Source organism: Condylura cristata, unplaced genomic scaffold, assembly GCF_000260355.1.
Source record: "Condylura cristata isolate star-nosed mole 26May11 unplaced genomic scaffold, ConCri1.0 scaffold00017, whole genome shotgun sequence".
NCBI classification, from domain to species: Eukaryota; Metazoa; Chordata; class Mammalia; order Eulipotyphla; family Talpidae; genus Condylura; species Condylura cristata.
This window is the reverse complement of record NW_004567118.1, coordinates 33,017,264-33,044,143: the sequence shown is the minus strand read 5'-3', so window position 1 is coordinate 33,044,143 and position 26,880 is coordinate 33,017,264. Positions and strand designations below refer to the sequence as shown.

General features: G+C 53.4%; 1 protein-coding gene across 2 annotated transcripts in view; it reads left to right on the top strand.

Annotated features, from left to right (window-relative positions):
- The first annotated feature begins 6 nt into the window (after positions 1 to 6).
- Positions 7 to 26,880, top strand: part of SGSM2 (small G protein signaling modulator 2) — a 31,609-nt gene continuing 4,735 nt past the window's right edge. Inside the window, exons 1-17 of one of the 2 annotated variants that reach the window (XM_004684784.2) lie at positions 7 to 68; positions 3,354 to 3,429; positions 15,203 to 15,365; positions 15,638 to 15,799; positions 16,036 to 16,103; positions 16,196 to 16,341; positions 16,672 to 16,806; positions 17,290 to 17,414; positions 17,820 to 17,887; positions 18,161 to 18,321; positions 18,483 to 18,609; positions 20,116 to 20,250; positions 23,907 to 24,060; positions 24,811 to 24,875; positions 24,955 to 25,100; positions 25,552 to 25,680; positions 25,918 to 26,100. In XM_004684784.2, coding sequence (XP_004684841.1) covers positions 12 to 68; positions 3,354 to 3,429; positions 15,203 to 15,365; positions 15,638 to 15,799; positions 16,036 to 16,103; positions 16,196 to 16,341; positions 16,672 to 16,806; positions 17,290 to 17,414; positions 17,820 to 17,887; positions 18,161 to 18,321; positions 18,483 to 18,609; positions 20,116 to 20,250; positions 23,907 to 24,060; positions 24,811 to 24,875; positions 24,955 to 25,100; positions 25,552 to 25,680; positions 25,918 to 26,100 — 2,100 coding nt within the window. In that variant the 5' untranslated portion in view covers positions 7 to 11. The remainder of the gene's footprint in view (positions 69 to 3,353; positions 3,430 to 15,202; positions 15,366 to 15,637; positions 15,800 to 16,035; positions 16,104 to 16,195; positions 16,342 to 16,671; positions 16,807 to 17,289; positions 17,415 to 17,819; positions 17,888 to 18,160; positions 18,322 to 18,482; positions 18,610 to 20,115; positions 20,251 to 23,906; positions 24,061 to 24,810; positions 24,876 to 24,954; positions 25,101 to 25,551; positions 25,681 to 25,917; positions 26,101 to 26,880) is intronic. The other variant, XM_004684785.2, reaches the window with a different exon arrangement.

The window sequence follows — 26,880 nt, the reverse complement described above, 5'->3', positions numbered from 1 at the left end:
CCCGCCGCACCATGGGCAGCGCGGAGGACGCAGTCAAAGAGAAACTGCTGTGGAACGTGAAAAAGGAGGTAAAGTCGGGGCAAGGACCCCCGGGGGTGCGCATCTGGGTCCTCGCGGCCCAGGGCGAGAGAAGGTCCGCGCCCACCTGCAGGTGCGGGCGCTCGCCCGCGGGGCCTGGGGCGGGCGGAGGCGGGTCCTGAACTGGCTGCCGCTAGCGTCTCTTTCGGGTTTTAGAGGACAGCACCACTGAGGGGCTAGGCCGGTGCTTTGGGGCTTGTTTGCTTCATGATCCCGCAGCTCCCCGCCCTGTGACGGCAGCAGCGCTGGGAGACCCGAGGTCGGGGGAGGGGTGACGGCGATTTCTGGGAGCAGCAGAGCTGCCCATTCATTGCCCGCGCCGCCTGGGGAGGGGGCGGGGCCCGGCGCGCACCTCCTACGGTGCTAAACTGGTGGTTTCGGGGCTTGGATCCGATTTGCGGTACTGTTCCTAGGCGAATGGGAATTGAGTCGCGGCCTCAGAAGGGTTCACCGCACCTCTCACTTCACTTCTTCTTCCTCCACGCCCACCTCCTTATCTAGGGGCCAGGATTTGGTGGGATGTTTTTTGGCGGGTGGGGAGTGAGTATGGTAAAACGAATTTTTTTACCCCTTTTGAAAAAGATTACCCCTGTGTCAGAAGGACAAAAGAGTCTTCTCTACTAGCGTCTTTACCTTGTTCCTCCCCTAAAGCCAATTTCAGATTCATTGGGGGGGGGGGAACCCATATGAATGACTCACCCCCATTGCTCAAACCACACAGTGAATTAGAATGGATTATGGCTCGAAGCATGAACTCCTCCCACCTATTTTGTGCTGGTAGCTGCCAGACTGACTTGTCCACTTCTGGCACACAGTAGGCACTCAGTGACTTTGGGTAAATAACTCCACGCTCTTGGAAACTGCAAGGTCTGGTGGGAAGGCATAAATCTTGGAATAGTCTGAACTTAGCTTTGTGTAGCCTTAAATAACTTAACTTTTCCTTCATATTTAAAATAGGGATCACTATATCTATCTTATTTTTATAAACGTTTTACCACACTGATTCTTTTATCCCTTCCTAGAGTTTCAGGACTGGAGGTGATTCTGGGTTCTCATAATATTCCGGAAGATTAAAGGTTCTTTTGCACTAACTACATATGGCCTGGTTATTGTGTCCTATGTTTTCATTCCCTTTGATTGGCAAAGAAGTGATTGAAGTTGTCACCTTTCCAGCTGTGAGAAACTACATCATACCACTGCTGTTAAGTGGCCAAGAAAGACCTTTTTAGGGGTCTATCAAATAGCATTATACCCCAAACCTGATCTCACCAAGGAAAAGAGAAATCTCAAATTTCAGCGATTACCCTCAGGAAACAAGCTATCTAAGGACAGAGATTTATAGAAACAGTATAAACAAGAGCAAAAAAAGTAGCCTTACTCAAACTGTAGACAGATGTGCCATGAATGTTGGTGTCAAAATTTGGGCTTGTTAAGGGAGGATCAGAAAGGTTTTTGAGAAGAGTGATTCTTTTTTAACTTTTTAAATTTTTTATTAGTGCATACAAGAGCTGGGGTGTAGGCCAGCAGTTGGGGGGTGGTGTATGAGAGGATTCACCAGAGACAGAGTGGGGAGCAGAACCGACGGATAGACTGAAGTACACTGCTGAGGGGGGCAGAGGGTGAGGCAGGAGAGGTCTGCCCAGCTATGTGGGTCAGCTCCCTGGCCTGGGATTGAACTCATGCCACAGTGGTTGATGATGGCTTGATAGTGCTGAGATTTAACCCCTTGCACCAACAGAGAGGCCTGATTCTTTTTTTCAGTATGTAGAAGACTGTACTATTCCAAGTATGATTCTAAGTAAATGTGAGAAATGTCCAGAATATGCCACTACTTATGTCACCTGATAAAAGTTATCTGACAAAAGTTGCTTGCTCTGAACTCTTAGTTCTCTTTCTCCCTTAGTGTAGATTACAAAAGAAACATCCTTTTCATCTCCTAGTGGTGGAGAAAGTGGGGATACTTGTGAACAGGGCTGGCCTCTCCCAAGGACTGCAGGTGTGTGCGGCATGTGTAAGTCCTCCTACCTCAGGATCTACCCCACTAGCCTACTGCAGATGAGTGCAGGTCTTTGAGCTGTGACATGTTTAACACAAATGTCACTTGGGTGGTTTTTGTTTTAAAATTTTATTTATGCATACAGAGCTGGGGTACAGGCCAGAGGTGCAGGGGCAGAGAGAGACTTCACTAGAGTCAGAGAGGGGAGCTGAACAGGCAGATTGAGAAGTACACTGCTGAGGGGAGCAACGGGCGAGACAGGTCTGCTGCGCCATGTGGGTCACCTCGCTGGCCAGGGATGGAACTCGTGCTGCAGTGGCTTCATAGTACTGTGCTTTAACCCATTGTGCTACCTGGAAGGGCCCTACACCCCAGTTCTTGCAGGCATAAATTAAAAAAAAATTTTTTTTAAAGACATGTCCAGAATGTTCATAGTGGCACTATTCATAACTGGTCCATGTCAGAAACTACTCAACTGCTATGCAGTTGTGGTGGGTTCTCACAATGCAGAACAAACAATCCATAGCTACACAGAACATGGACAAATCTAACAATCACATCAGAGAGCAGAAAAAACCCAGTGACAAAAAGGTACAAAGACTTACAAATGATGTTAGAAATCAGGACAATGGGTATCCTTGAAGGGAGTGGTGGCAGAATGAGGATTTTGCTTTCTTAATCTGGATGCTGGTTTCACACGTGTGTTCAATTTGAGAAACATCGTCATGCTGTATAATTATGATATATAACCTTCGCTTTACACTAGCTAAAAGATGCTTCAGGAGTCTTTGTTTTCTTAAAGCAAGGTGTGGCTCCTCACCTTCCAAGCTTTTTGGAAGCATTTACATCCACACAGAAACCCAAACATCAAGTTTTTACCTAGACACAAAGAAGGCTGGGCCTGTGTGCAGAATGTCCCTGAGGCCTAGATGAACCTATCCCCCAGAAAAGGGGGAGAAAAGGAGGGGCAGATTGTTTATCTATGGAGACATTCTGTCCCTGAAGGACAATGTGTTTGCCTGCAACACTTCTCTAGCCAGTGACATGAACAACAGCACCCTGTCCCTGTTCTCCAGCAGGGCACTTATTCCTGGGGAGAACATCTCCACTGGCAAGTTTACAGAATCTCTTGCAGCTGTCTGAAATGAAGGAGTTTTGCAACCCCATGCCTCCCATGCCTGTCCTCTGTGCTACAAGTATCTGAACCCAGACCAGGAGGGCAGAGTTGAGCTCTGCTCAGAGGCCTTTGTAACAACACAGTGCTTCTGTTTGTCGACAGGTAAAGCAGATCATGGAGGAGGCTGTCACCAGGAAGTTTGTGCATGAAGATAGCAGCCATATCATTGCTCTGTGTGGTGAGTAAGTGATTGGGGGGAGAATGGGTGAATGGTTTAGAACTGAGGACACTGGGGCTTCCCTGCTGGCCTAAGGGTTAAGTCTCAGTGCTCTCATCACTATGACATGAGTTCAATCCCCAGCCAGGGAGCTGACCCACATGGCACAGCAGACCTCTCCTGTCTCGCCTGCTGCTCCCCTCAGCAGTGTACTTCGTCAATCTGCCTGTTCTGCTCCCCACTCTGTCTCTGGTGAATCCTCCTACCCCAACCCCCACACCTCTGGCCTGCACTCCAGTTCTTGTATGAATAAATAATCTTTAAAAAAAAATAAGAAGGGAGAAAATTCATAATAAGCCTTTACTTTCACCTCAACATGAAGACTTTTGCCTTTGTATAAACAAGCCTGTCTCTGCCCACAATAGTTCTCTTAGATTTCCAGGAATTTGACCTTCTTTTCATGCCTTTTATGAAGGGACAGAGTCATCTCCAATCTCTTCTGGCCTCTGAGATTGGTGTTTGAGGTCATAGAAGGCTGTGCATTTCTGAGGCGAAGAAACACAAGTAGCAGATACAGGGTGGAGCTCTTTTTGGTGATATAGTGTGTTCTTCCATCCATCCAGAAATAAACACTGACGGCCACCACCCCAGGCGCTTACAGTCTGTGGAGACAGGCAGAAGTCAAATGCACCACAGCTGTATCTTGTGATGAGAATAGTTAGGAAGAGAGGTGACACAGATGGGGAGGGTGAGCAGGAAAGGGGCCTGTCAGCCGTGCCTGCGTGACAGATCGATGATTCATGCGAATCCTGGTGCTGTTTCTTCTTTTTCAATTATTTTGTTATTCATTGTGTAAACCAACCATCATTTTGTTTTACTATACTGAATATGACTTGTTGCTTATTTCTTAAGTGGTCTTGGACAGGTTTCTCCTGTCATCCTTGGTTTGTCCCTCTAAAACAGATCACTGATTCCCACCTGGAGGAACTTGGGAGAGGGTGGAGATGACCCATGATGTGACTATGGCTAGCACTGCAAAAGCACAGAAAATGTCTTTCCGTCTCCTTTGGATCTTGAGGCTGAAGCTAGATTTGCGGTATTTAAGTTCCCACTCTCTCCCTGTTGTTTGAGATGATGTACTGATTCCCAGGTTTACAAGGAGCAGTCTCATCTCTTCTGTCAGGCAGAACCTAGGCTAGGGGAAAGCATGCTAGCCTTACAGTGAGTGGTTCTGAGGTCTATTAGAATGCCACTCCTTTGCACCTGTGCTGTTCCCTCGTGGCAGCCATTGGCCATCATTGTCACCAGAAGGGTGCTGCTGGTGACCAAATTATGTATGGCTTGGTGCTAGGCTTGATCCAGATCACACAGAGCAAACACTAAACTACTGCAGATAGCTTGTGCATAGGTGGCTGCGGGGAGTAGGGGAGGAGAGACAAGGAGAAATGTGTGGGTGTCCCAATTAGGGTGAAAAGAAACTGACAGCTCTCTCCTGATCAGCACAGGGGCCCCGAGGAAGCAGTGGAGCTTTTGCCTTTGTGTTCTGCCTGGAAACCCAGCGCTCTTTCCAGCAAGCAGGGATATCACACTTAAAAGAATGAGTCTTATGCTTTCAGCCCGACTCAGCTGCTGAATCGGAGCAAGGATCAGTGAAATAAGTCCAAGTCTCCTGCATTCCAAAGTCACTCCAGAAGCACGAGGAGCCCTGGAATACTGGCTCTTAGGAGATGATTTTGGCCAGAAGTGCAAACTTAGGGCTCTCCCTGGTGGTGCAACGGGTTAAAGCATCACATTATGAAGCTCTCTGAAGCTACTGCAGGATACTTCCATCCCTGGCCAGGGAGCTGACCCACATGGCCAGACCTCTCCTGTCTTGTCCACCGCTCCCCTCAGCAGTGTACCTTGTCAATCTGCCTGTTCTGCTTCCCAATCTGTCTCTGGTGAATCTCTCACCCACCACACCTCTGGCCTGTACCCCAGTTCTGTCAGCATAAATAAATAAATCTTTAAAATATAAAAAGCGCAAACTTAAAGGCCCACAGGGTCAGATGAAAGGTCCACACAGATACTGCCTCGGTATGAGAGAGCCGCGGGGGTAGGGACCGAGGTGAACGGAGTAGCACTTGCCCTATTTGAAAAGGACGGTTGTTACTCAGGCCCTGGAGGAAAGCTAACCCAGCCTCGCAATGGTCTTTGTTTATTCTAAGAGGAGGTAGAAGTCTTTTTTTTTTTTAATTAAAGTTCCCAATTTTTAATTTTATTTTTTAAAACAAATTTTTTTCTTTAAGATTTATTTATGTATGCATACAAGAACTGAAGTACAGGCCAGAGGTGCAGGGGATGAGAGGCCTCACCAGAGACAGAGTGGGGAGCAGAACAGGCAGATCTACTGAAGCTGAGGGGAGCAGCGGGCGAGACAGGAGAGGTCTGCTGAGCCATGTGGGTCAGCTCCCGGCCAGGGATCGAACTCTGTGCAGCAGTGGCTGCAGATAGCTTCACAGTGCTTAACTTCAACTACGTGCGCCATCAGGGAGACCCCTTAAGTTCCCATTTTGTAAATACTGGTAACAATTTCCATTAACAAAAATAAAAAATTGTGTGGGCCTAACACAAGGCACCTGCAAGGCTTTACCCGTTTGCTGCCTCTGCCTTGGCCTGTGGTGCAGTCACTCACTGAGGGACCAGCAGGAGGGGCTGTCAGCAGTACACAGCAAGGGCACACTGGGGTATCTGACACCCACAGAAAAAGGAATCCTCGTACTTGTCAAAACTGGTGTTGAGCAGTGAGTTAAATCCCAATTTGGGCTCAAAGTAAGGTTGGTTCGAAGCAGTGATTATCAACCTTTGTTTTCCTGCCTGTGAGCCTTTTACATTATTACAGAGTAGAACCATAATCAGGGATTCTGGCGGGCTGGGGAAGGGGGGTTGTATTGATGGAAAACTCCACTCCACCCCTCTGGCTTTTTGGAGACTCTGACATGACAGTCTCCTTCATCCCCTAGAAAAATGCTGAGATGCATTTTTAGTCTCAAGCAGATCTGGTACTGGGCTTTGCTGTTGTCCTAGTCGTGTCCAGAATTCTGCTTTATTCTGGGAGAAAAATGGGAATACAGGGAAAGTACTGAGAGGTGGGAGCAGAGTGAAAGGCTATAGAGACTGGCTTGACCAAGGAGTGAGCACATTCCCTAGAATTCTGGGGAGCGTGGGGGTCCTAGGTCCCTCCTCTCTACCCTGATTCCTCTGCTAGGCAGAGGCGAGCCGGGGTGACTGAGGAGGGCAGGGCCTGGGCAAGATAAGCCTCTCTGAGCTTTCTTTGAATAGAGACAGTGCAACCAAAAGTAGAAACGTCCAGAAGAGCCTTGGAAATGGAATCCATGACCATGGGTAAAAGAAGAAAGATGCACCAGTCTCTGCCTGTTGTGTGTTGCTGAAGTTATTCCTAAAGCTCTCTGTCCAGATGCTGATCAGGCGCTTGCAGGGAGAACCTTGTGAAGAAGCTTTGCTGGCAACACCCCGCTGGCAGGGAGGGAGTGCTATTCTCCTGCCAGAGACAGCGCCATCTGCCCCTAGGTTACAGGACCCAATCTGTGTGACTCCCCCTCGTACTGACAAGACAGGGGGCGCTTGGAGAATAGGCCCAAATCTATCACTTTGGGAAAGGTATTTTTGTTGTCTTCTTTTTATCTTAAAAATCCATGTTCAGGGCCTCACTGGTGGTGCAGGGATTAAAGACAGTGCTATCAATCAGCTACTGCAACGTAAGTTCCATCCCCCACTAGGAACTGGCCCACATGGCACATCAGACCTCGTCTCTTTCACCCGCTGCTCCCCTCAGCAGTGTATTTCAGTAGATCCACCTATTCTGCTCTCCACTCTGTCTCTGGTGAATCCTCTCACCCTTGTACTTCTGGCCTACACCCTAGTTCTTCTATAAACAAACAAACAAATAAATAAACAAATCCATGTCAAGTTTGCTCCACAATATGGCCTTTGGGACTTTTAATAAAGACTTACTGTTGAGGGGCCCTCCCTGGTGGTACAGCAGGTTAAAGCTGAGCACTATGAAGCTATTAGCAGACACTGCAGCACAAGTTTGATCCCCAGCCAGGGAGGAGAACCACTTGGCACAGCAGACCTCTCCTGACTGCCCGCTGCTCCCCTCAGCAGTGTATTTCAGTCAGTCCTCTTGTTCTGCACCTTACTCTGTCTCAGGTGAACCCTCTTACCTCCCACACCTCTGGCCTGTGCCCCAGTTCTTGTATGCATAAATAAAGAAATCTTAAAAAAAAACAAAAGACTTACTGTTGGATCAAATCAGTGTTTTCTGTTTCCCATGTGGCTTCTTAAACCCACTGGTGTATGCTGCTGTATTTCTTTCCACCCCTTCCCCAGGATGGAAAGCGCTTGTAATACTTGCTGACGGGAAACTCAGGTCACGGTTAAATAGCAAATTATCCGAAGTTTCACCTGTGAACTCTGCCTGTGATATAGTTATTTATGTGTACAAACAGGCACAGTATTTGAGATCCCCGGAGACGCCATCTTTCCTCAGAGCCTGCCTCCCTTCAGGTGTGGGAGTGTCATAAACAGTATTTCTGTTTATTCTGATTGGTCATCCAGGTTGGGTTGTAACCTTGGGTGGGGCGAGCTGATTTACAAGCCCTGCAGAGGTTCCTCGTCTGGCAGAGCAGTTTCTCAGGGTCATAACTGTCTCTTCCCCACAACCCAAGTATGGGGGTAGGCAGAGTCCAAACCCGACCTGGCCAGCCCCGCCTGTTGGTCACCAGGCTCTTTGCCTGCCTTCCCCTCCCTCCTTTGCAGATGGGTTAACCTGAGGGTTGCTTCTGGCTGAGGATGAGCTGTAAAGGGAGGGAGTGGGGGTGGAGTCTGGTGTGGGAACAACATCAAGGCTTTATGAACCTGCTCCTTGTTGCTAAGCAGCTTTCATTAGCTGGGAAGCTTGGTTGCTCTAGGCTTCTCTGGGGAATGGCAAGGAGATGCTAATGAGAGGATAGGTGCTGGGCTAGAGGCAGGTGGTGTGGAAGGATTGTATCCCACCTGGGATATTGCCTCCAGAGATCTTTTAGCACATTCTGAGATTCAGACTCCAGGCAGTTTATAATCTGTCTCTTCAGTGAAAGGAATTCCTTCTCTTCCCACCTGCTCTGACTTAACAGCTGATGCTCAGAATGTCTGATTTCTTTTCCATCTGCAATAATCTAGGGGAAGGCCTGCCTTCTGGCGAACTGGCTCCCCTTGCCCTGTCTTGGGACAGGATTAAGGGCATGTGATAGTGGGCTATGGCTGAGGCTCTGGAGTCCGATGGACTTGATTTCACAACCTGACAGTGTCACTAGGCATGGGACCATGGCCAATTCTTTGCAACCCGCGGAACCTACTCTGGGAGGTTGATGTGAGGATGAAGGGGGGTTGGAGGAAGCACACAGCATGGGCCAGATAGGCAGGAGGTACTCCATAAATGTTGCTTTTCATCATCACCACATATAACATTTTGCTTTATTCTTGAAATTGATCTTACAACCTTCCTCATAAAGCCTCTTAGAACATTCTCCAGGGCCCTCCCTGGTGGTGCATTGGGCTAAAGCACAGCACTGTGAAGCAGCCACTTCAGGTCAAGTTCGATCCTGTGTGGGGTGGAGGGGTGACCCACATGGCGCAGCGGAACTCTCTCTGGTGAAGCCTCTCACCGCCCCTGCAGCTGTGCCTGTACCTCCGTTCTGTATGCATAAATAAATCAATCTTTTAAATAAAAAAAAGTCATCTGTAAGATAAAAAGCACAAAAAAGTAAAAAATTTTAAAAAGGAAAAATAAGTTATCTTTTTGAGACACATAATACTAAAATATTTATAGGTAAAAAAATATACGATGTTAAAAATTTGCTTCAAGGGCCCTCCCTGGTGGCGCAGCGGGTTAAAGCACAGCAATGAGAAGCTTAAGCCACTTCTGCATGAGTTCGATCCCCGCCAGCCCCGGAGGTGACCCACATGGCGCGGCAGACCTCTCCTGACCCGCCCGCTGCTCCCCTCAGCAGTGTACTTCGTTGATCTGCCTGTTCTGCTCCCCACTCTGTCTCTGGTGAATCCTCTCACCCTCCGCATCTCTGGCCTGTACCCCAGCTCTATATGTATGAACAAATAAATAAATCTTTAAAAAAAAATTTGCTTCAAAATAACCAAGGGATAAACAGAAAAGTGGCTGCAGGTTGTATATCTGTAACATGGTTAGTCGTGACTTGATTGTTGTGTGAGTTGGGTGATGAGTATTGTGGGACTTTGTTAAAGTATCATCCCCTTGACTTTTGTATATGTTTGGAATTTTCCATAATAAAGTGAGCTGAAAAAGAGGAGGATATGGAGGAGGAAGAGATTGCAACAGCTAGCGTAGATAACTTTCTTGAGAAATTTTATACAAGGGGGAGCAACTATCTTTTATTTATTATTATTACAGACCTTTTCTCTTTGCAAAGCAGCAGCAGTATCTCTGCCCACCTGTGACTATGCAGGTGCCAAACCTTTCCCTAATAAAACTGTCCTTTTAGGGATGGCGTAGGGGTTTAGTCTCAGGGCTATCACCTCTGTGGCCTGAGCTCAATCCCTGGCCAGGGAGGTGACCCAGACCTCTCCTGTCCCACCTGCTGCTCCCCTCAGCAGTGTACTTTGTCAATTTGCCTGTTCTGCTTCCCACTCTGGTGAATCCTCTCACCACCTCTGCACCTCTGGCCTGTACCCCAGCTCCTTATGCATAAATAAATAAATCTTTAAAAAACCTTTTATTTATTTTTCAAAGATTTATTTATTTATGCATATAATAACTGGGGTACAGGCCAGAGGTGCAGGAGATGAGAGGATTCACCAGAGACAGAGTGGGTTGCAGAACAGGTGAATCTACTGAAATACACTGCTAAGGGGAGTAGCAGGTGAGACAAGAGATGTCTGCTATGTCATGTGGGTCAGCTCCCTGCAGGGGAATTGAGCTTCTGTGCAATGGCAGTGGATAGCTTCATAGTGCTGAGACTTAACCCCTGTGCCACCAGGGTGGGCCCCATGGGGCACATTTTGCAGCCCTGGGTACAGTATCACTTGCAGTCACTCAGCACCCACTGAGGTGAAACCTGTTCTTTTTCTTTTTCTTTATTTTTTAAAGATTTATTTATTTATTCATACAGAACTGGGGTACAGGCCAGAGATGCGGAGGGTGAGAGGATTCACCTGAGACACAATGGGGAGCAGAACAGGCAGATGGATGAAGTACACCGCTGAGGGGAGCAGCGGGCAGATCAGGAGAGGTCTGCAGCACCATGTGGTCACCTCCGGGGCAGGCGGGAATCAACCCCTGCGGAAGTCGCTTTAGCTTCTTAGTGCTGTGCTTTAACCCGCTGCGCCACCAGGGAGGGCCGAAACCTGTTCTTTATCGTAATTGCAGCTGAAGCGCAGGGAGATGTAGTGGTTTGCGCCAAGTCAAGTGACTAGTAAGGAAAGGAGTCAGGATTTGAATCCACAACTGTGTTGCCCCGAGGCCTGTGCTACCTAGGTGAGGGCTACCCAGGAGTGGAGCCTGGTGGTCGGAAGCCAGGACTTGGCCCTAATAGAGTCATATCTCAGATCACCCAAGGGTAGACTGCTGGGGCCTGAAGCTACTCTGGGGACAGTGGGTCCCGTGCTGAGCTGAGTCAGGCCTGTACTAACAAGCTTCGCTGGGAAGCCACTGTGAGGGCGGGCATGCAAATGCCTAGCCCTCCTCCCCTTGGGCAAGGAGGACTAGGTATATGTGGTATGGATTTCATTTCCCTCACCTGCTTGGTTCCAGAGTACTAGAACAGTGTTTTTTTCCTTCTCAGTGAAAATCTGGATGGGAGACTTTTTTTCTTGTTTTAGGGTGTTAAGCAAGACCAAGTGTCCCCCAAAACTGATGCGGCCAGCCAGCGTCACTAAGAGCAAATGTAAACTCAGTAAAAATGCCTCCTGGTTACCATAGAAATGCCTGTTCTGAGTGGAGGCAGCCATTACAATCCCTGGTGGAACGAGCTCACCAGAAAAGTAGGCAGGACGTGGCAGGTGGCGTCAGTCTTCACCTCACCCGAGGCAGCCGAAACTGACTTTCTTTACTGGCACAGGCGTTTCCTTGAACATTTCCCTAAAAAGAGGCTTCCCATCCCTCCCTTTCCCCAGGGCAGCTGGTCCTCTCCTGTCTGTCTATCCAAGGCAGTCAGCTTTCAAACATCTACTCAGTCGTGTCCTCAAAACTCCAGGATCAAAATGTGCCACCTGTGACTGGCTGCTCCACTCGGCACCTCCCTCACATGGGTTCTCTATGGCAACTACAGGGGAGGGGCACCCACCGTACCTGACTCCTTTCAACCTCTCGGGGCTTTATGACCGGATCTGTTATCTGGACCCTGTGGCCCTGTGCCTCTGCCAATCCGGCCTGCTCCCATGAAGGCCTTTTACCAGACTGGGCTGGTCCAGGACTCTTGGTTGCTGACTCGGCTTTATTGGCCGTGCCACAGAGAGCTGGACTGCTTCTGAGGTGCCCCTGGGCTGAGGGAAGATCCTTCTCAATCACTGCTGTATTCCCTGAATAGCCATTGCTTTAGTCTGTTCTTGTGGGGCCCTGTGACATCTTAGCTTATCTTAGCCCACTGACTTGTTTCTCTAGTCTCTGCCCAACTCAGACCACCTGTGGCCGTTGCAAAGCCCAGAAGTGCCTGGGGGGTGGGGAACCAAGCTGATCTGAAGGCCTTATTTGCTGAGGGAGCTGATGAAGGAGTAGCTGCCCATTGACAGACCCAGGCTCTCTGGGCTTTGTGAGTTTTGATTGACCCCCAGTTTAGAGAGAATCTCTGGCATCACACCATGATGAAATAAGTACATGGGTTGGATGGTCATTCTGTTCTCATGCACTCAGAGCAGATGTTGGTGGTGCCAGTTCCCATGGGGCAAGGGAATCCTGAAACCCTCAAAGTGGGTTAGAGGAGGAAAGGGCCCCGACAGCTGTTAGAAAAGGGCTGGGCTCCACTGAGTGCTTTGGCCATGGCGGGTCTTCTGCCACACTCTCCACTCCGTAGATGAAGCAGGAAAAGGAGAGAGGCCCTCGAGCTCCCCAGCACGGTGCTCTTGGCCTTCAGTCAGCAGAGGAGGACAGGAGGACATCCCCACCGGCTCTGGTGGACCTGTGTCTGGGGAAACGGTGTTGATAGTCTGTGATTGGCCCCCTGGGGAGCAAGCTTGGGTCTAGGTGGTTGCTGCAGGTTGCTGCAGGTCTGAGCGCTGTAGGTCTGAGTGGCTCACTGTCTGTTGGAGGGCAGGGCTGTGGGCAGAGTCTTCTTTACCGCTCCTGAGTTTCTATCAGTGGGACTGTCTCTGTCTCTGTTCAACACACTGGAGCAAAGGTTCTTAAACCTTATGGAATCAGACACCCCTTTTAAGAAGCTGAAAGTGATGAACCTGTATCTAGTTTGAAGACAAAGCAAACATTCACCTATGCATGCCAGAGCACACCAACAATTTTGCATCTGATTCTAGAGGTCTTGGAAAGATCCAGAAGCTCAAAGACCCTCTTAGGAGTAATTATTAGTTAGTGTTGTTGTATGTTTCTCCTCCTCATTCTTTTCTCAGCATGCTGTACCCAATAACATCTTTCATTGCACGTGCTGCTGATTCTCTGGGGGTGACCACCCTGTGGGAAGGGAGAAGGACCAGTGTCTGTCAGCACTGACTCGAGGTGGCCCTGAGCTGAGAATACCTGGCCTGGAGGGTTGTTTACTTTGCTTGGAAAGTGGAGAGTTGAGAGGGATTTCTATTTGCCCAGACATCGTTTGGCACACTGCCTGGGTTTCACTGAAGGAAAATTAGGGGTGTGGGGTGAGCAGGGGACTGGGCGTGATGTTTGGGCTTCTTTCAATATTCTCTATGGATAGTAATTGCTGAGGAATGCCTCCGCTCACCCCACGGCCTGTGCTCAGTGGCTGCCTGGGAAGATGGGGTGAGGCCAAGTGAGATGGGATTGCCACTGCTGCCATCCCCAGGCTCCCAGCCTGGCTGTGATTGCGTCGTCGCCTGGGGAAGGCGGGAAGGCTAATGACTCATTATCCCAGCAATTAGTCACATCACCGAGGCATATGATTCCCTGCAGGACTGGTGCCACCTGCTGCCATTCTGGCCTGTTCAGTGCTGCTTCGGTCTCATTCTGGATTGGGAGTGCACCCCAGAAAATGCAGACTGCCTTCCTACAGGCGTGGATTTGTACCTGCAGCAACCCCAAACCCTAGAGACCAGGACAAAAGGGTCACTCACTTGGACACGTCAGGGGCACACAAGCCCTCCAGGACCCAAGAGAACTGCCATGGAACGGAATCTGAACACTTTTTCTTAAGAAAGATTCTCCCACATGCCCCCCATCCATGCGATACGCTTACTTCCATACCTCTGCTTCAAAAACACGTCTCCACCCTCCTGTGGAGGAGCAGTCTGTGATCCTCCCCTAATGTGTCCTCTCTTCCTCCTGCCAGAAGAGAAATCCTGTCCCTTATTGTTGTCAGATAGGATCCCCACAAAAAAGGAAACATGGGTGGGGGTGTCTTGTATGCCAGACTCTGTACCCTTTGTGTTCAGCAGGTCTTTGAGTGATCATTTTGTTCAAGATCATTTCATGATGAGAAAAAAACAATCCCCACGTTAAACAAAAACATTTGAGAACTGGTTTTGGTTATACCTCATTTTGCTTAAAATTGCAGTTCCTAAGAATTTACCAACACTGTGAAGTGAGGACCTCAAGTACTTTATCTCTAGTAACATTTCATACCAGTCCCAGTTAATATTCGGTATTTCGCAGATGATAAAACGGAGGCTCAGAGCATTCAATCACCTGCAGTTTCCCAGAGATCACAGGTGACCACAGAAGCCCCACCCTGTTCTTTCTGACTCCCTGGTGAAAAACACTTGTGAAATGATGGGTACACCTCCTCCTAATCTCCCCACCCCCAAGTCACCTGGAAGAGGTGAAAGGGGCTTGGGCTGGGATTGGGCCCCTAGAGTCTAGTCCCTGCTCTGCCACTTTATGGACATGATCAAAACCTTTCCCCTTTCTAGGCCTTTCCTGGGCCTTTGCAAACAGGTCTGTATGACCTCAGTCAGGGCCGAACGCCTTTCACCCCACTGTGCACACTAATACTTTTAGTCTGTGCAGGCCCAGGGCCACTAACCATCCTCCCCACCAAGCCCCACAGTGTCCTGCAGCAACTGTGCGGTCAGCAGGATCCAGAGGTCATCAACCTGGTTCCTCAAAACATGAATGAAGGCTCCCCAGCATGGAAAATTGAAATCTCTTAACTTTGGCTTCTAGACTCATCCATAATTCAGGAGCGATTGTCTAGTCCGATCCCTGCAGTTGACTTCATCAATATTTTAGCTCACTCTCCAGAGCCCCGCTCCTTAGCAACCACATCGCCACCGCTCTCCATGAGGACTGCATGCTCCCTGCGCTCCCATCCTGCAGGGGCTGTCCAGGCCTCTGCTGCCACCGGGACAGAGTCTCTCATGGCAGCGCTGGTCTGCACACCCCCGGGCTGATGCTGCATCCAGGGGGCACGTGCATACCGCAGGGAGCGGGCGGGGGGCTCGCTGGCATGTCAGAGCCCCCACCAGTCCACCTTCTACAGGAGCAGAGGATAGGGAGGGAGCATTCTGGCACGAGGCCTGGGTGTTTCTCCCTGCGTGAGAGCACCTGGGTCAGAGCCCTCTTGCCTGGCTAAGACGCTGGTGCCCTCTTGCCCAGGTGCAGTGGAGGCTTGTCTCCTGCATCAGCTGAGACGCCGGGCCGCCGGTTTCCTGCGCAGTGACAAGATGGCAGCCCTGTTCACCAAGGTGGGGAAGACATGCCCAGTGACTGGGGAGATTTGCCACAAGGTACAGGAGTTGCAGCAGCAAGCAGAGAGCAGGTGAGCCCTGGACCAGCCCCTCCCTCGTTCCCTCTGCTCTGTTCTCTTAGCATTTGCTACTTGCAGGTTGACTTCCGGGGCTCCTTGCTTCCAGGGCCTTTTAGATGAGGGAGCAGCTTAAGGGCTGGGTTGCCCCTTTTGGGAACACACCCTTCCCCTTGTCTTCACTGTCCTTCCTGGTCAGTTCTCTGGGTTCTGCCTTGTAGCACCAAACCTGCTCCCAGTGCCACCTGTCTAGGCCCTAGCCCCTGAAGCCCTTTTCTTCTTTGCAGGAAAACCTCTGGGGGCAACCAGGAGGTGCTGAGGAGACAGGGCTCTGCCAGCAGCAGGGCCCCAGCCCTCAGCCCACAGGCCTTGAAACACTTATGGGTACGAACAGCGCTCATCGAGAAAGTGTTGGACAGGGTCGTGCAGTACCTGGTGGAGAACTGCAGGTGACCACCCACCCCCCAGGCCGCCCCAGCCACATCACGCGAGACTGTCCATACCATCGTGGCCGCCCAGAGCACTCCAGAGTGCAGGCTACTCCAGGCATCCCACACAGCTCGCGTTGCTCCTCTGTGACTGGCGTGCATTTGGTTTCTGTGTGCTGATCCCACTTGGTGGGCTTGACCGCCCTGGAGCAAGTTTGGGAGCTCTAGAGTCACCTGTCTGTCTCTTCCCCCGGCAGCAAGTACTACGAGAAGGAGGCGTTATTGGCAGACCCTGTGTTTGGCCCCATCTTGGCATCTCTTCTAGGTGAGTCAGAGCGGAGAGGCCTGCTGGGCTGGTGGGCACAGTAGGGCCACGCTGAGGGGCACCATCTGAGCTGGCTGTCTCCGTCTCCACAGTGGGACCCTGTGCCTTGGAGTATACCAAGCTCAAGACAGCTGACCACTGCTGGACTGACCCTTCTGCTGAGGAGCTGGTCCAGCGGCACCGTATCCGGGGCCCCCCTCATCGCCAGGACTCCCCTGCAAAGCGCCCGGCCCTAGGAGTAGGTATCCCTCTCCCCAACCCTCAGGCTCATCCAGGCCATGCCCATGGGTCAGAGGTGGGGGATGGGGAGCGATCGCCTCTGTCCTTCTTGTAGACAAAGCCTGGGTCTTGGCAACACCCCATGGCAGGGGCCCCCAGTAGAGCCGTTCCCTACTCTGGCTCTTATGTAAACGCCAGAGGCACACAGCTGTCTGCGGCGGGGAGCGGCGTGGGTGGATGCGCGGACCCCTAAGGTCAGCTAGCGGTCCTGCGTGGAAACCTAGCGTTCTCACCACGGAGACCGACCGAGACTGACCAGGCTGTGGGCTGAGCCGTGCCTTTCGCGCAGATCCGGAAGCGGCACTCGAGCGGCAGCTCGTCGGAGGACAGACTGGCCGCCTGCGCCCGGGACTACGTGGAGTCCCTGCACCAGAACTCCAGGACACGCCTGCTCTACGGCAAGAACAACGTGCTGGTGCAGCCGGTAGGAAAGCCCATTCCTCTGTCTTCTGCAAGCCCCAGGGCTGTAACCTTGCAGCCACTTTCACCCCTTTCCCTGCGTTTGACTGGAAAGAGGGGGGAGATGGGCCTCTCCTCCCATCCCCCTGCTTCACATGCCGCAGACTCAGCCTCCAGCCCGTGGGAGCCATAGGCGGATTTTGCTCTGGCCAGCTAAGGTCCAAGAGTCTGGGGGCAGCAGTGGTAGCCAGCAGGCAGGGCCAGTGCCCAGCCTGGGTGTGGCTGTCTCAGGATACAGCTGACATCCAGGAGCCGAGGACAGGGCGCGACACATCAGGTCAGCCGGGAAAGGAGATGCCCGTGTCTGCTGCACCCAGCCACAGTCCGGGCCCCTGTTGCTGGTCTAGCTGGGCTCTCTGCTCCCCCCGGAGCTTACCGTCCTCGGGTTCCCCCAGGTGCCTCATGGTTCCTGGCCATCTGCGACTTTTGGCGTGTGTCTTCTGTATAGAAGGAAGACATGGAGGCCGTCCCTGGCTACCTCTCCCTTCACCAGTCTGCAGACAGCCTGACTTTGAAGTGGACCCCCAACCAGCTCATGAATGGGACTCTGGGTGACTCTGAGCTGGAAAAGAGGTGGGGGCTTCGGAACTCACTTTCGGGGACCCAGGGAGGGCAGTGGGGGCTTGCCCCCAGCAGGGTGGTAGGGAGACCCAGCTTGGTGCAGGAGGCAGGCCTCACTCCTTACCCAAATGCCAAGAATTGAAGGAAGAGGCTACCTGGAGAGAGTCCCAACTGTCTGCGATTGAGCCAGGCCTGGACATGAAGAGGTGTGTCTGAGCCAACCTCCAGGCAGCTGAGACTGCCAGGCTCTGTGCCATGAGACAGCACAAGTCCAGAGGGACTTGGCTGGCAGGGGTCATGTCTTGGCCACAGCCTTCCTGGCTTCAGGGCAGTGTTGTGGGTATTAGGGCTGGGAAATGAGGAAGGCAGGGTGTCTGCTCTTGGGATAGCGTGATACCTGCTCTGGTTCCTTTCCAGTGTTTACTGGGACTATGCTCTGGTTGTGCCCTTCAGCCAGATCGTCTGCATCCACTGCCACCAGCAAAGTGAGCCTCCCTCGCCCTGAGCACGGGAGGGAAGGGGGAGGCTGCCTTCTTCCAGCTGTGCACAGTGCATGTCCCACCAGACATTTGTCTTCCTCCTGTTGTCTCGCTCGGACCCCACTGACCTCTACTCAGCTTGGGCAGTGCCTGGCTGACCTCCACGCTTGGACCCCACTGTCCTCCTACACAGCCTGGGCAGTGCCTGGCTGACTGGGCTGCAGGGGTGCGGGGGATCTCAGGGCAACCCCAGCCTTTCTCGACCATGTTCACCCCCAGAGAGCGGTGGCACGCTTGTGCTGGTGAGCCAGGATGGTATCCAGAGGCCGCCGCTGCACTTCCCCCAAGGAGGACACCTCCTGTCCTTCCTGTCCTGCCTGGAGAATGGGCTTCTGCCTCGAGGACAGCTCGATCCCCCACTCTGGACCCAGCAGGGAAAGGTACCACAGGGCTTGGGTGGCTCTGGGTGGACAGATGTGTGTGTGAGGGGTTTTTCTGCCACCTCCCTTCTTTCTCCTACTTGAGGTTTTTAAGAGTGGCCTTGGGTGGGACCCTGGACCAGACTCTGCCTTCTCTAGCTGACCACCTCCTCCCTCCACAGGGGAAGGTGTTCCCCAAGCTCCGGAAGCGCAGCAGCATGTGGTCAGTAGACGTGGAAGACATGGGCATGGGGCGGGCCACAGACTACGTGTTCCGGATCATTTATCCCGGCCACAGGCATGAGCACAGTGAGTGTCCAGAACTTTGTTCATGGAGGAGGAGAAAAAGGCATGCAGGGAGGTGGGGGAGCACCGTGTCCCCCAGGAGGGGAGGCAGGCAGGTCTGCTGAGCAGGCCAGCTTAAGACGAGAGGGTCATTACTTACACTGGACCTCTTTCCCAGAGATCCTCCTTCTGAAAAGTTGTTCTCCCACCCAGCCTCTTCCCCTGCCTCGTCACCCCGAGGCTCTTGGCTCCACAGGCCCAGCATCCCGGTATTCTCTCTCAGTCATTCTTTCATGCCCCTCGTCAGGAACATAAAGTGGGGAGACTAGAGCTAGAAAGTGGGGACTCTCCCTGGTCTCCCTCCGCCCTTCATAGGCAGCATAGGTGTGTGCTCAAGGGCTGCTTTTTTGATGTCCTGTGACTCCTACAGTAGCGCATCCCAGCTACTGAGAGGAGCTTTGGCTGGAGGATGAGACTTGGAGCAGCCGGGGATTTGGGGGATCTGGGACTGAAACGTGGTTTTGGACTCATGTCCTGCCCCCCGAACTCACATCTCCAGACCAAGGGCCTGTCTAGGTATCTGCCAACACCAGAGTTCCCCGAGTGGTCATTGTGCTGTTGCCACCTACTCATGGTTTGCTCTGGGTCAGACTTGCTGACCTGGGGGTAAGACCAGGGAACTGGCCAGCCCAGAGCATTCACTGCCCGCTAGGCCTCCTGCTCCTTAAATTTCCAAACTTGTGCCAGTAAGTTGTCATCAAGTTGTGTCTGTGTTAACAGACAGAGTCCCTAGAGGGCAGACACTTAACCACAACACAAGTAGGTGCGGCAGCTTCGAGGAGCCATGGGAGAGGGGAGCCCCGTTTCCTCCCAGACGTGCCTGGTTAGGAGACACACCTTTCGTCAGAATGCATTCGCAAACCTGGCATTTACTCTCAGGCTGTTGCTCGGCTTTGACTATTCAGTCTGCACTTCCGCTCCTCAAACCTTGGTGTTTCCCAGTTCTGGTCATTTCACGTAGAGCGACTTCCCCAGAGGGCCAGCCGGAGCACCGAGGAGCTCACACCTGGCGGGCGACTCAGGCTCCTCAAGAGCAGCTCTGGGAAAACACTTGGAGAAGGCTGGATTTATAGTCTGCCTCAGGGATTCGGAGTAACCTTCCGATTTGGTCCAGCTGAAGAGCGGTCAGGATCATCTGCCAGCAGTTGTGCCCAGCCTTGGGGGCCACACGCAGGGCCCCCTGGTGGTTCTCTCGCTTTGTTCTTCCTAGAGGGGACCTCCTGATAGCAGGGCTCGGTGGCTCTGACTGCCCCCACCGCCTTCCTTACTCCCCCAAACACATCGGGGAATGGTGCTCAGTGGGAAAAACCTCCCTTGCCAAATGAGCCATCAAAGACCACTCAGGTTCCCCACCTCCCTCTTCAGGCCCTGCAGGCTCAAGCTGACCCAGACTCTATTCCGCCCCCCAGGAGGGAGTCTGGGGACCAGGGTCCTCATGCCTCTGCCTCTCTCGCTGTTCTCTTTGAGCAGTCACTATTAACTACCACCACCTAGCGGCCAGCCGCACGGCCTCGGTGGACGATGATGAGGAAGAGGAGGATAAGCTGCACGCGATGCTCTCAATGATCTGCTCGCGGAACCTCACAGCTCCCAATCCGATGAAAGGTTTTTATCCCGCCCCCCTCCCTGCCCGTCCCACCCCCACCTCCCCCTGGGCCCACCTGCCACCCATCGCAGGGGCTCCCACCGCAGTGTTGGCATTATGGGACTTGTGACGGGAGGCTCCTCCTAGGAGGAGGCAGGTCAGGGAGAGAGGTAGGAGGTGCTGGAGAGGAGAGGAGACAGTGCAAGAGCAGGGGGCTGTGGGCTCCTTGTTGAGTCTGTAAGGAGAGGGCTTCGCACCGAGAGGGAAGACCCAGCAGTAGGGAGCTTTGCTTTTCAGGCTGTCTCTCGGAAACCCTGAGTGGCACCCTCAGCCTGAGTTTCACTCCCGCGGGTCATGCTGGCAAATCCAAGACTGCCTCTTTCTCTCCTGCTGGCTGGGAAGACCAGCCTCTGGCCCCTGTCCCTCTGGCCCCTGACCTAAGTGGGGCAGGGCAGAGGTGCCAGGTCCTTCCTGGACAGGGGTGGGGTTGGACAGGTCATGTGGATGAGTCTGTGGGCCCCACGAGGGGTTGTGGTCACCATGGACAGAGGCCGAAGGCAGTTTCCCACAGTCCTCAGGGCTGCAGTAGGCACCGCCCAGCGCTTTAGCGTGAGGTCCAGAATTCTTGGCGCTGGGGCTGTAAGCAGTCGTGTCTCCTCCTCAGTGGACCTTAGAGGTGACAACACAGTATAGGACCTGCAGTGTCTGTTTCTCTGTCCGCTGCCTTCTGCTTTCTCTGCCTCTGTGCAGAGCTAGTTGCTAGAAAGGAAGCCCCACTCATTTTTGAAGTGATCAGTCTAGAAACTGAGGGCTAGGCTGGGGTGCCTGAAGCCAGATTGGTTAAGAAGGAGCTGAGGCCAGTTCTTTGAATTCAGGGGAATGTCCCATCCCTAACCCTGCTCGTGCCACGGAATTAATTTCTTCCCCCCTTATGCTTCCCGTCCAGAGGGCATCTAAGAATATGTCAAATATTCTCCTTAGGTATCCACAAAGGTTTCCCAAAGATTCCACTTCCTTATTTCAGCCACCAAGCCAGTAACGAGTTGCCTAAGCGACCTACCTACCTAGGTCTGGGGCTTAGCACACCTTTGCCTCCAACATCTTCGGCACAGCCCTGCCAGCTGCCCACTAACCCACCACATGCCTGCTCCTGTGTCCCAGCCCTGCCAGTAGGCGCCTGAAGGCCCGTTCCAGCTCAGAACCCTGCGGAGCATCACTTGTGGTGCTCATGCCTGCACACAGCTGCCATCTGGCTCCCTGCAGACCTGGGCTTGGTGCTAATGCGTAGGCTAACTGACTCTGAGAATGTGGGAAGGCTGAGTCCAAAGAAAGCCAGGGAGCTCCTTGCCCCATGAAGTGGCAGCCAGGCTGGAAACTCGTGGGATCCAAACAGAACCCCTGTTTTGGCAGACATAGTGCAAGCAGTTCCATCCCTGAGGGGTCTTAACGCTGTACTCCTAGGGCCAGAGAAACATTCAGGCCCAAAGGCCTTCAAGGCTTGTCGGGTATCTTCTTGGGAAACTCGGGCACTAGGCGAAACAAGTATATAGTGTCTGGACCCCAATACTTAGGAAAGGGCAGGAGAGCAGGATCAGCAGGAGCCGCAACGTCCACTCCAGTCCGTAATGACAACACTGTTGAGTCCGTCTGCTAGCCATTGCTTTCCAGGCCTGCAACATGCTTGACTTGTGCATGTGAATCAAGTGGCGGGTGTCCAGACTTTCCTCCCCCTCCCCACTTTTCCTGCTGCCTCTCCCGGAGCAGAGATGCTGTTCACTCTAATTCTGCTTCAGGCCAGACACCTTTCACTCGGCATCTTAGGGGCTGTGGGGTTCAACCATCCTGATGGTTTTGCTTCCAACTTTCCTCAAGCTCAGAGGAGAGAGTCAGAGTCGCAGTTGGCCCAGCAGACCCCCACCTCCCATCCAGCCTGCTGCCCCTGCCCAGAACTCTAGCTGTCTGCACTGGGTTCACTCAGACATGCAATGTTCAGTGCTGATTGGTTCAGCTCCTTCCTGGAGAATTAAGGTGAAGAGCATTAACCCAGGAGTCTTGCCTTGGTTGGGTCCCGCTTTCTGGGCATGAGCTTGTTTCCTTGTGTGCCCACCCTCCGTACTGGTACCCTTCACCCCCTTCCCTGCCTGCCCGCCTGCTGCCTGCTGCCTGCCTGGCCAGGCCTGCTCCTACCTGGCTCCTCCCAGGACTGGCCTCTCCCGCCTGCTTCGGGGACCTAAGCTGAGCCCCTGCCCCACCCCACCTGCATTTGACATCCCCCCCATCCCCACCCTCCCGCCGCCTTCCCCCCAGAGTCTCGGGCATGGCTTGCATGCCCTCACTACCAGAGCCACAGTCCCTCCTCACCAAGAACGTTCCCTTAATTTGCTTCCTGGTGGAGCTGAAGGACCAAATCTTTACAACAATTCTAGTCAAGGGGTCTGGGAATAGAGCCCCAGGACCAAGCCTGAGTAGCCCCCAAAGGGACTTGAGGGCCTCAGCCTAGCCCTCTCCGTTAAGACACAGCCAGCTGGAGTCTTGCTCCCACAAAAACTGGGGCTAGGTCTGCTCCAGACTCAGAGCAGGCCAGGCCCGGCCGGGATTCACAGGGAAAAGTACAGTTGAAAGACGTCTCTTCATTGCACACACAGTCCTCTCTCTTGTCTCTTCTTCCCTCTATTCTACTCCCTCCTTCTGTCCTGGCATCATCTCCCAGTCCGTTTACTTCCTGCCCTCACTTTCCTTCATCTTGGTGACTCACTGGACCCGCGGGGGACATCTCCTGTGAGCAGTGCCCTGCTCTTCCTGGCCTTAGAAGCTCTCAGGGCTGGAGTTCTGACTCAGCCCTGCTGAGCTGGGTGAGAGGGCTCCATCTTCTTCTGCTGTAGACATATGTGACCAAGGAGCTGTCTTCTGAGGCTGCACCAGGGCACCTTCTTTGGGATGGTGGAACCTTCTCCCTCACCCTCACAGCAGTTTGGCAGCCTTGGGAATTTCCCCCTTGCTCCTGGCTGCCTGTGTGTTTGTGGGAGGCCACCGTGCCGTCAGAATAGGTGGGGATGGTAAACTGAGCAAGGTCTCACACGAGCTGGCAGCAGGGGTGCCTGGCCTGGGCAGGAAGCGTTGCTCCTGCTTAGCAACTCGCCACCAGCTCTAGAACCCGTCAGAGGAGCTAAGTTTGCAGACGGGACAGGTGGCTCAGGGGCCCTCACGGGCTTTGATCAGTGGAGATGCCCCTGGCACGGGAAGGCTCAAAGTCTGCAGCATTCCCGGCACCTGCCTGTGCATCTCAGTGTGCCCAGAAGGAGCAGGCTGAATCCTTGAGGGCCAAGCTAGCTGGTGGCCTTTTAGAGAACTCAGGCTTTCATTGTTCCTTCTCAATTCTTTCTCATCCCTCTAGAAAAGTTAACGTTTATTACCTTGCTGATAGCAAGATGGACAGAGAGACACCCATGACTCAAAGTACTTTATCATGTGCAGAAAGACCAGGTGGAAGCCGGGAGGTGGCAAGAGCCCTCTTTTTCTACCATTTCCATCTCTGGGCTCTGAACCAGGCAGCACTGGCCCTGTGGTTTTCCAAGGGTGACACCATGCTGCAGCTCTGGGAATGGAGGTGGGCATTGTACAGCGTGCCTGGGCGGGGAGACCGGCCGGGTCCTAACTGTCCCCTTCCTGCCTTCAGACGCTGGCGACATGATCGAGATGCAGGGCTTCGGGCCCAGCCCGCCAGCCTGGCACCTGGAGCCCCTGTGCGGCCAAGGCTCTTCCTGCCTCTCCTGCTCTGCTGGCAGCTCCCCATACGCAGCCCCCAGCCACTGCGGCTGTGTCCCCGACCGGTGAGTGGGCGGCGCCCAGCACCCCAGCTCCTCCTGTGTGTGTCCGTAAGCATGCGTGGCGCTGCCCCTCGGGGTTGTGTCACGTGCCTGGCAGGACTGCCTCAACTTCGGGCCTGAGTCGGGACTTCATTTCTGCATTCCATGTGATCTTGTTCATGACCGAGTCTTTGTAAGCCTCCACATTCCTGAGCCTCACTTTCCTCATCTGTGTAATGGGGCCAATACCTGCCTCCTAGGGAACTTGTGAAGACTGAGTGGTGCACGTAACTCGTGTGAGTGCCCAGAGCTGTGCCTGGCTCTTGGGAGGTGACACTGCTTGTAAGCACATCTTCCCAGGCAGACATCCTGCCTCAGACTGTTCTTCTGCGGACATGCAGGGAGGGGAGAGTTGGCGCCTGCCGTGTGCCAGGGAGTGTGTGGATGGCATATGTGGGAGGCCCTTTGCCAGTATGTGTTGCTGCTAGGTCACCGGTGCTCCTGGTGACCCTGAGATGATCCTCTCTACTCCCATGTGAGGACACTCAGATTCATAAGTGTGAATTTAGGAGCCCAAGGTCCCTCCGGTGGGAGGCTGGGCCGGGCCCCAATCAGCCCTATCCAGTGTGCCTGGCAGGGGTGGGGCCGGCTGGCGTGCTGCCGGGCAGTGGATGCTGCTCTCTTCTACCCTGAGGACCTGGCCAGAATGTCCTTCTCATCTCCCTCACGCTAGAGGCCGTAGCCCTCGCCCTCTGAGCCAGGCTGTCTTTGCAGGTTGCCCCTCAGGCTGCTGTGTGAGAGCATGAAGAAGCAGATCGTGTCTCGGGCCTTCTACGGCTGTGAGTGTGGGCTGAGGCGGGGCTGTGAGGGGTGGGGGAGGGCAGGCACAGCGGTCACGGCTCCCCCCGACTCCCACAGGGCTGGCCTACTGCCGCCACCTGTCCACAGTGCGGACCCACCTGTCAGCGCTGGTGCATCACAACATCATCCCACCCACCCGGCCCCCCGGAGCCTCCGGGGGCCTCACCAAGGATGTGTGGAGCAAGTACCAGAAGGATGAAAAGGTGCGCACTCTGGGGGTCAGGCAGTGTGGAACAGCCCGCTCTGAGGCAGCTCTGCACACCAAGTGGGCCTTCTGCTAGAACGCAGTAGATGTCAGCTTGACAGGCTGGGGCTGAAGACCATGGCTTGGCTCACGGTAGAATCTCGGACAGCCGGGTCTGTGGGTTTCCATGGAACCCAGCCTCGTTCTGTTCTGCTTCCGCATTACTCTGCAGCCTTGGGCAAACCTCTGCATCTCTCTGGGCTCTGTTCTCTGCCCTGGAAGGAAGGAGGGTTGAAGAAGTTAAGCCGGCACTAGTCTGGGGTGGAGAGGACATGACCAGCCCAAAGCGGGGCTCGCCTGGGCTTCGGTGGAGCGCATTATCATCCCCAGCCTCCATTATCCGTGGGGTTGGGCCGCACAGATGGGCTGCAGTGACCAGCGGGACATTCTCTACTCCCTTGGCTCCTTAGAACTACAAAGAGCTGGAGCTGCTGCGGCAAGTTTACTATGGCGGTGTGGAGCATGAGATTCGCAAGGAAGTCTGGCCCTTTCTGCTTGGCCACTACAAGTTTGGCATGACCAAGAAGGAAATGGGGCAGGTAAGGGTAGCCGTTCCCATGAGGGTCAGTTAGTGGACCTGGCCAAGGGCCCTGCGGGAGGGGGGCTCCCGATGCCGCAGATTCTTCCCAGCTGGCAATGAGACAGAAGAAAATGTCAGCAGAGCAGCTCCACCCCTCCCCCCCTGGGCCTGACCGTAGTCTCCAGCCGTCACAGCCCCCACAGAGAAGGGCCTGGGGTCCACCTCCCCCGATGGTCATGGTGTGATCCAAGCGCAGGTGGACGCAGCCGTGGCAGCGAGGTACCAGCGGGTGTTGGCAGAGTGGAAGGCCTGCGAGGTGGCGGTGAGACAGCGGGAGCGCGAGGCTCACCCAGCCACACTCACCAAGTTCTCCTCAGGCAGCAGCATCGACAGCCACGTGCAGCGCCTCATCCACCGAGATTCTACCATCAGCAATGACGTGAGCCAGATGGAACCTGGGGGGTCAGGGTGGGGTCACGAGCATTTTATCCACAGGAGTCCCGAGCACCAGCCTAACCGCTAGTGCTCCCTGCAGTGGCGCCCTGAGAGACTGGCTTAAAATGTCTGCGCCCCATTTCTTCCACCAGAAAATGGGGTGACCCCTTGCCTCTGCCGCTGCAGGAATAAAGTGAGATGGTACACTGTGTTCGGTTCTAATGGGCTGGAAGGGAGAGATGGATTTATGGGGATTTTAAAAGCCCGGCCTCCTGGAAGCCTCCTCGAGGCCTGGAGCAGACAGGCTTCTAGGGTCCACTGAGACGAGGTGACGGCTTGTCATCATCTCTGGGTCTCGTCCCTCGTAGCTCTTCTGTGCTGATTGTAGCGCTTCACTGGAGCTGTAGGCCAGGGAGCGGTCAGTAAGGTCCGTCGGTGTCCACTGGCAAGGTCTCCCCCCACCGCGGCGTTGGTTAGCCGACGGCAAAGCCGGTTCAGAGCCGCTTGGTTCTGCTGTGTCGTCCCTGCTTCGCGATCAGCAGGTCTCCAACTAGAGCCCACGCAGAGCTGACAAGTTTCACTTTGAGGACACTCTTCCATGAGCTTCTTTTTCCTCTAAAGTTACTAGTTTAGATGAGGCATATTCTTGTTACTCTACTAAATCCTTGCTGATACAAATGGAAAACTCAGGCTGAAGCACGAATTAAAGAAATATGACAAACGAGGCTCACTCCTCTCCACGCACTTTTCCTAATCTCCAGCTCGGGTATCTGTCCCCTTTCTC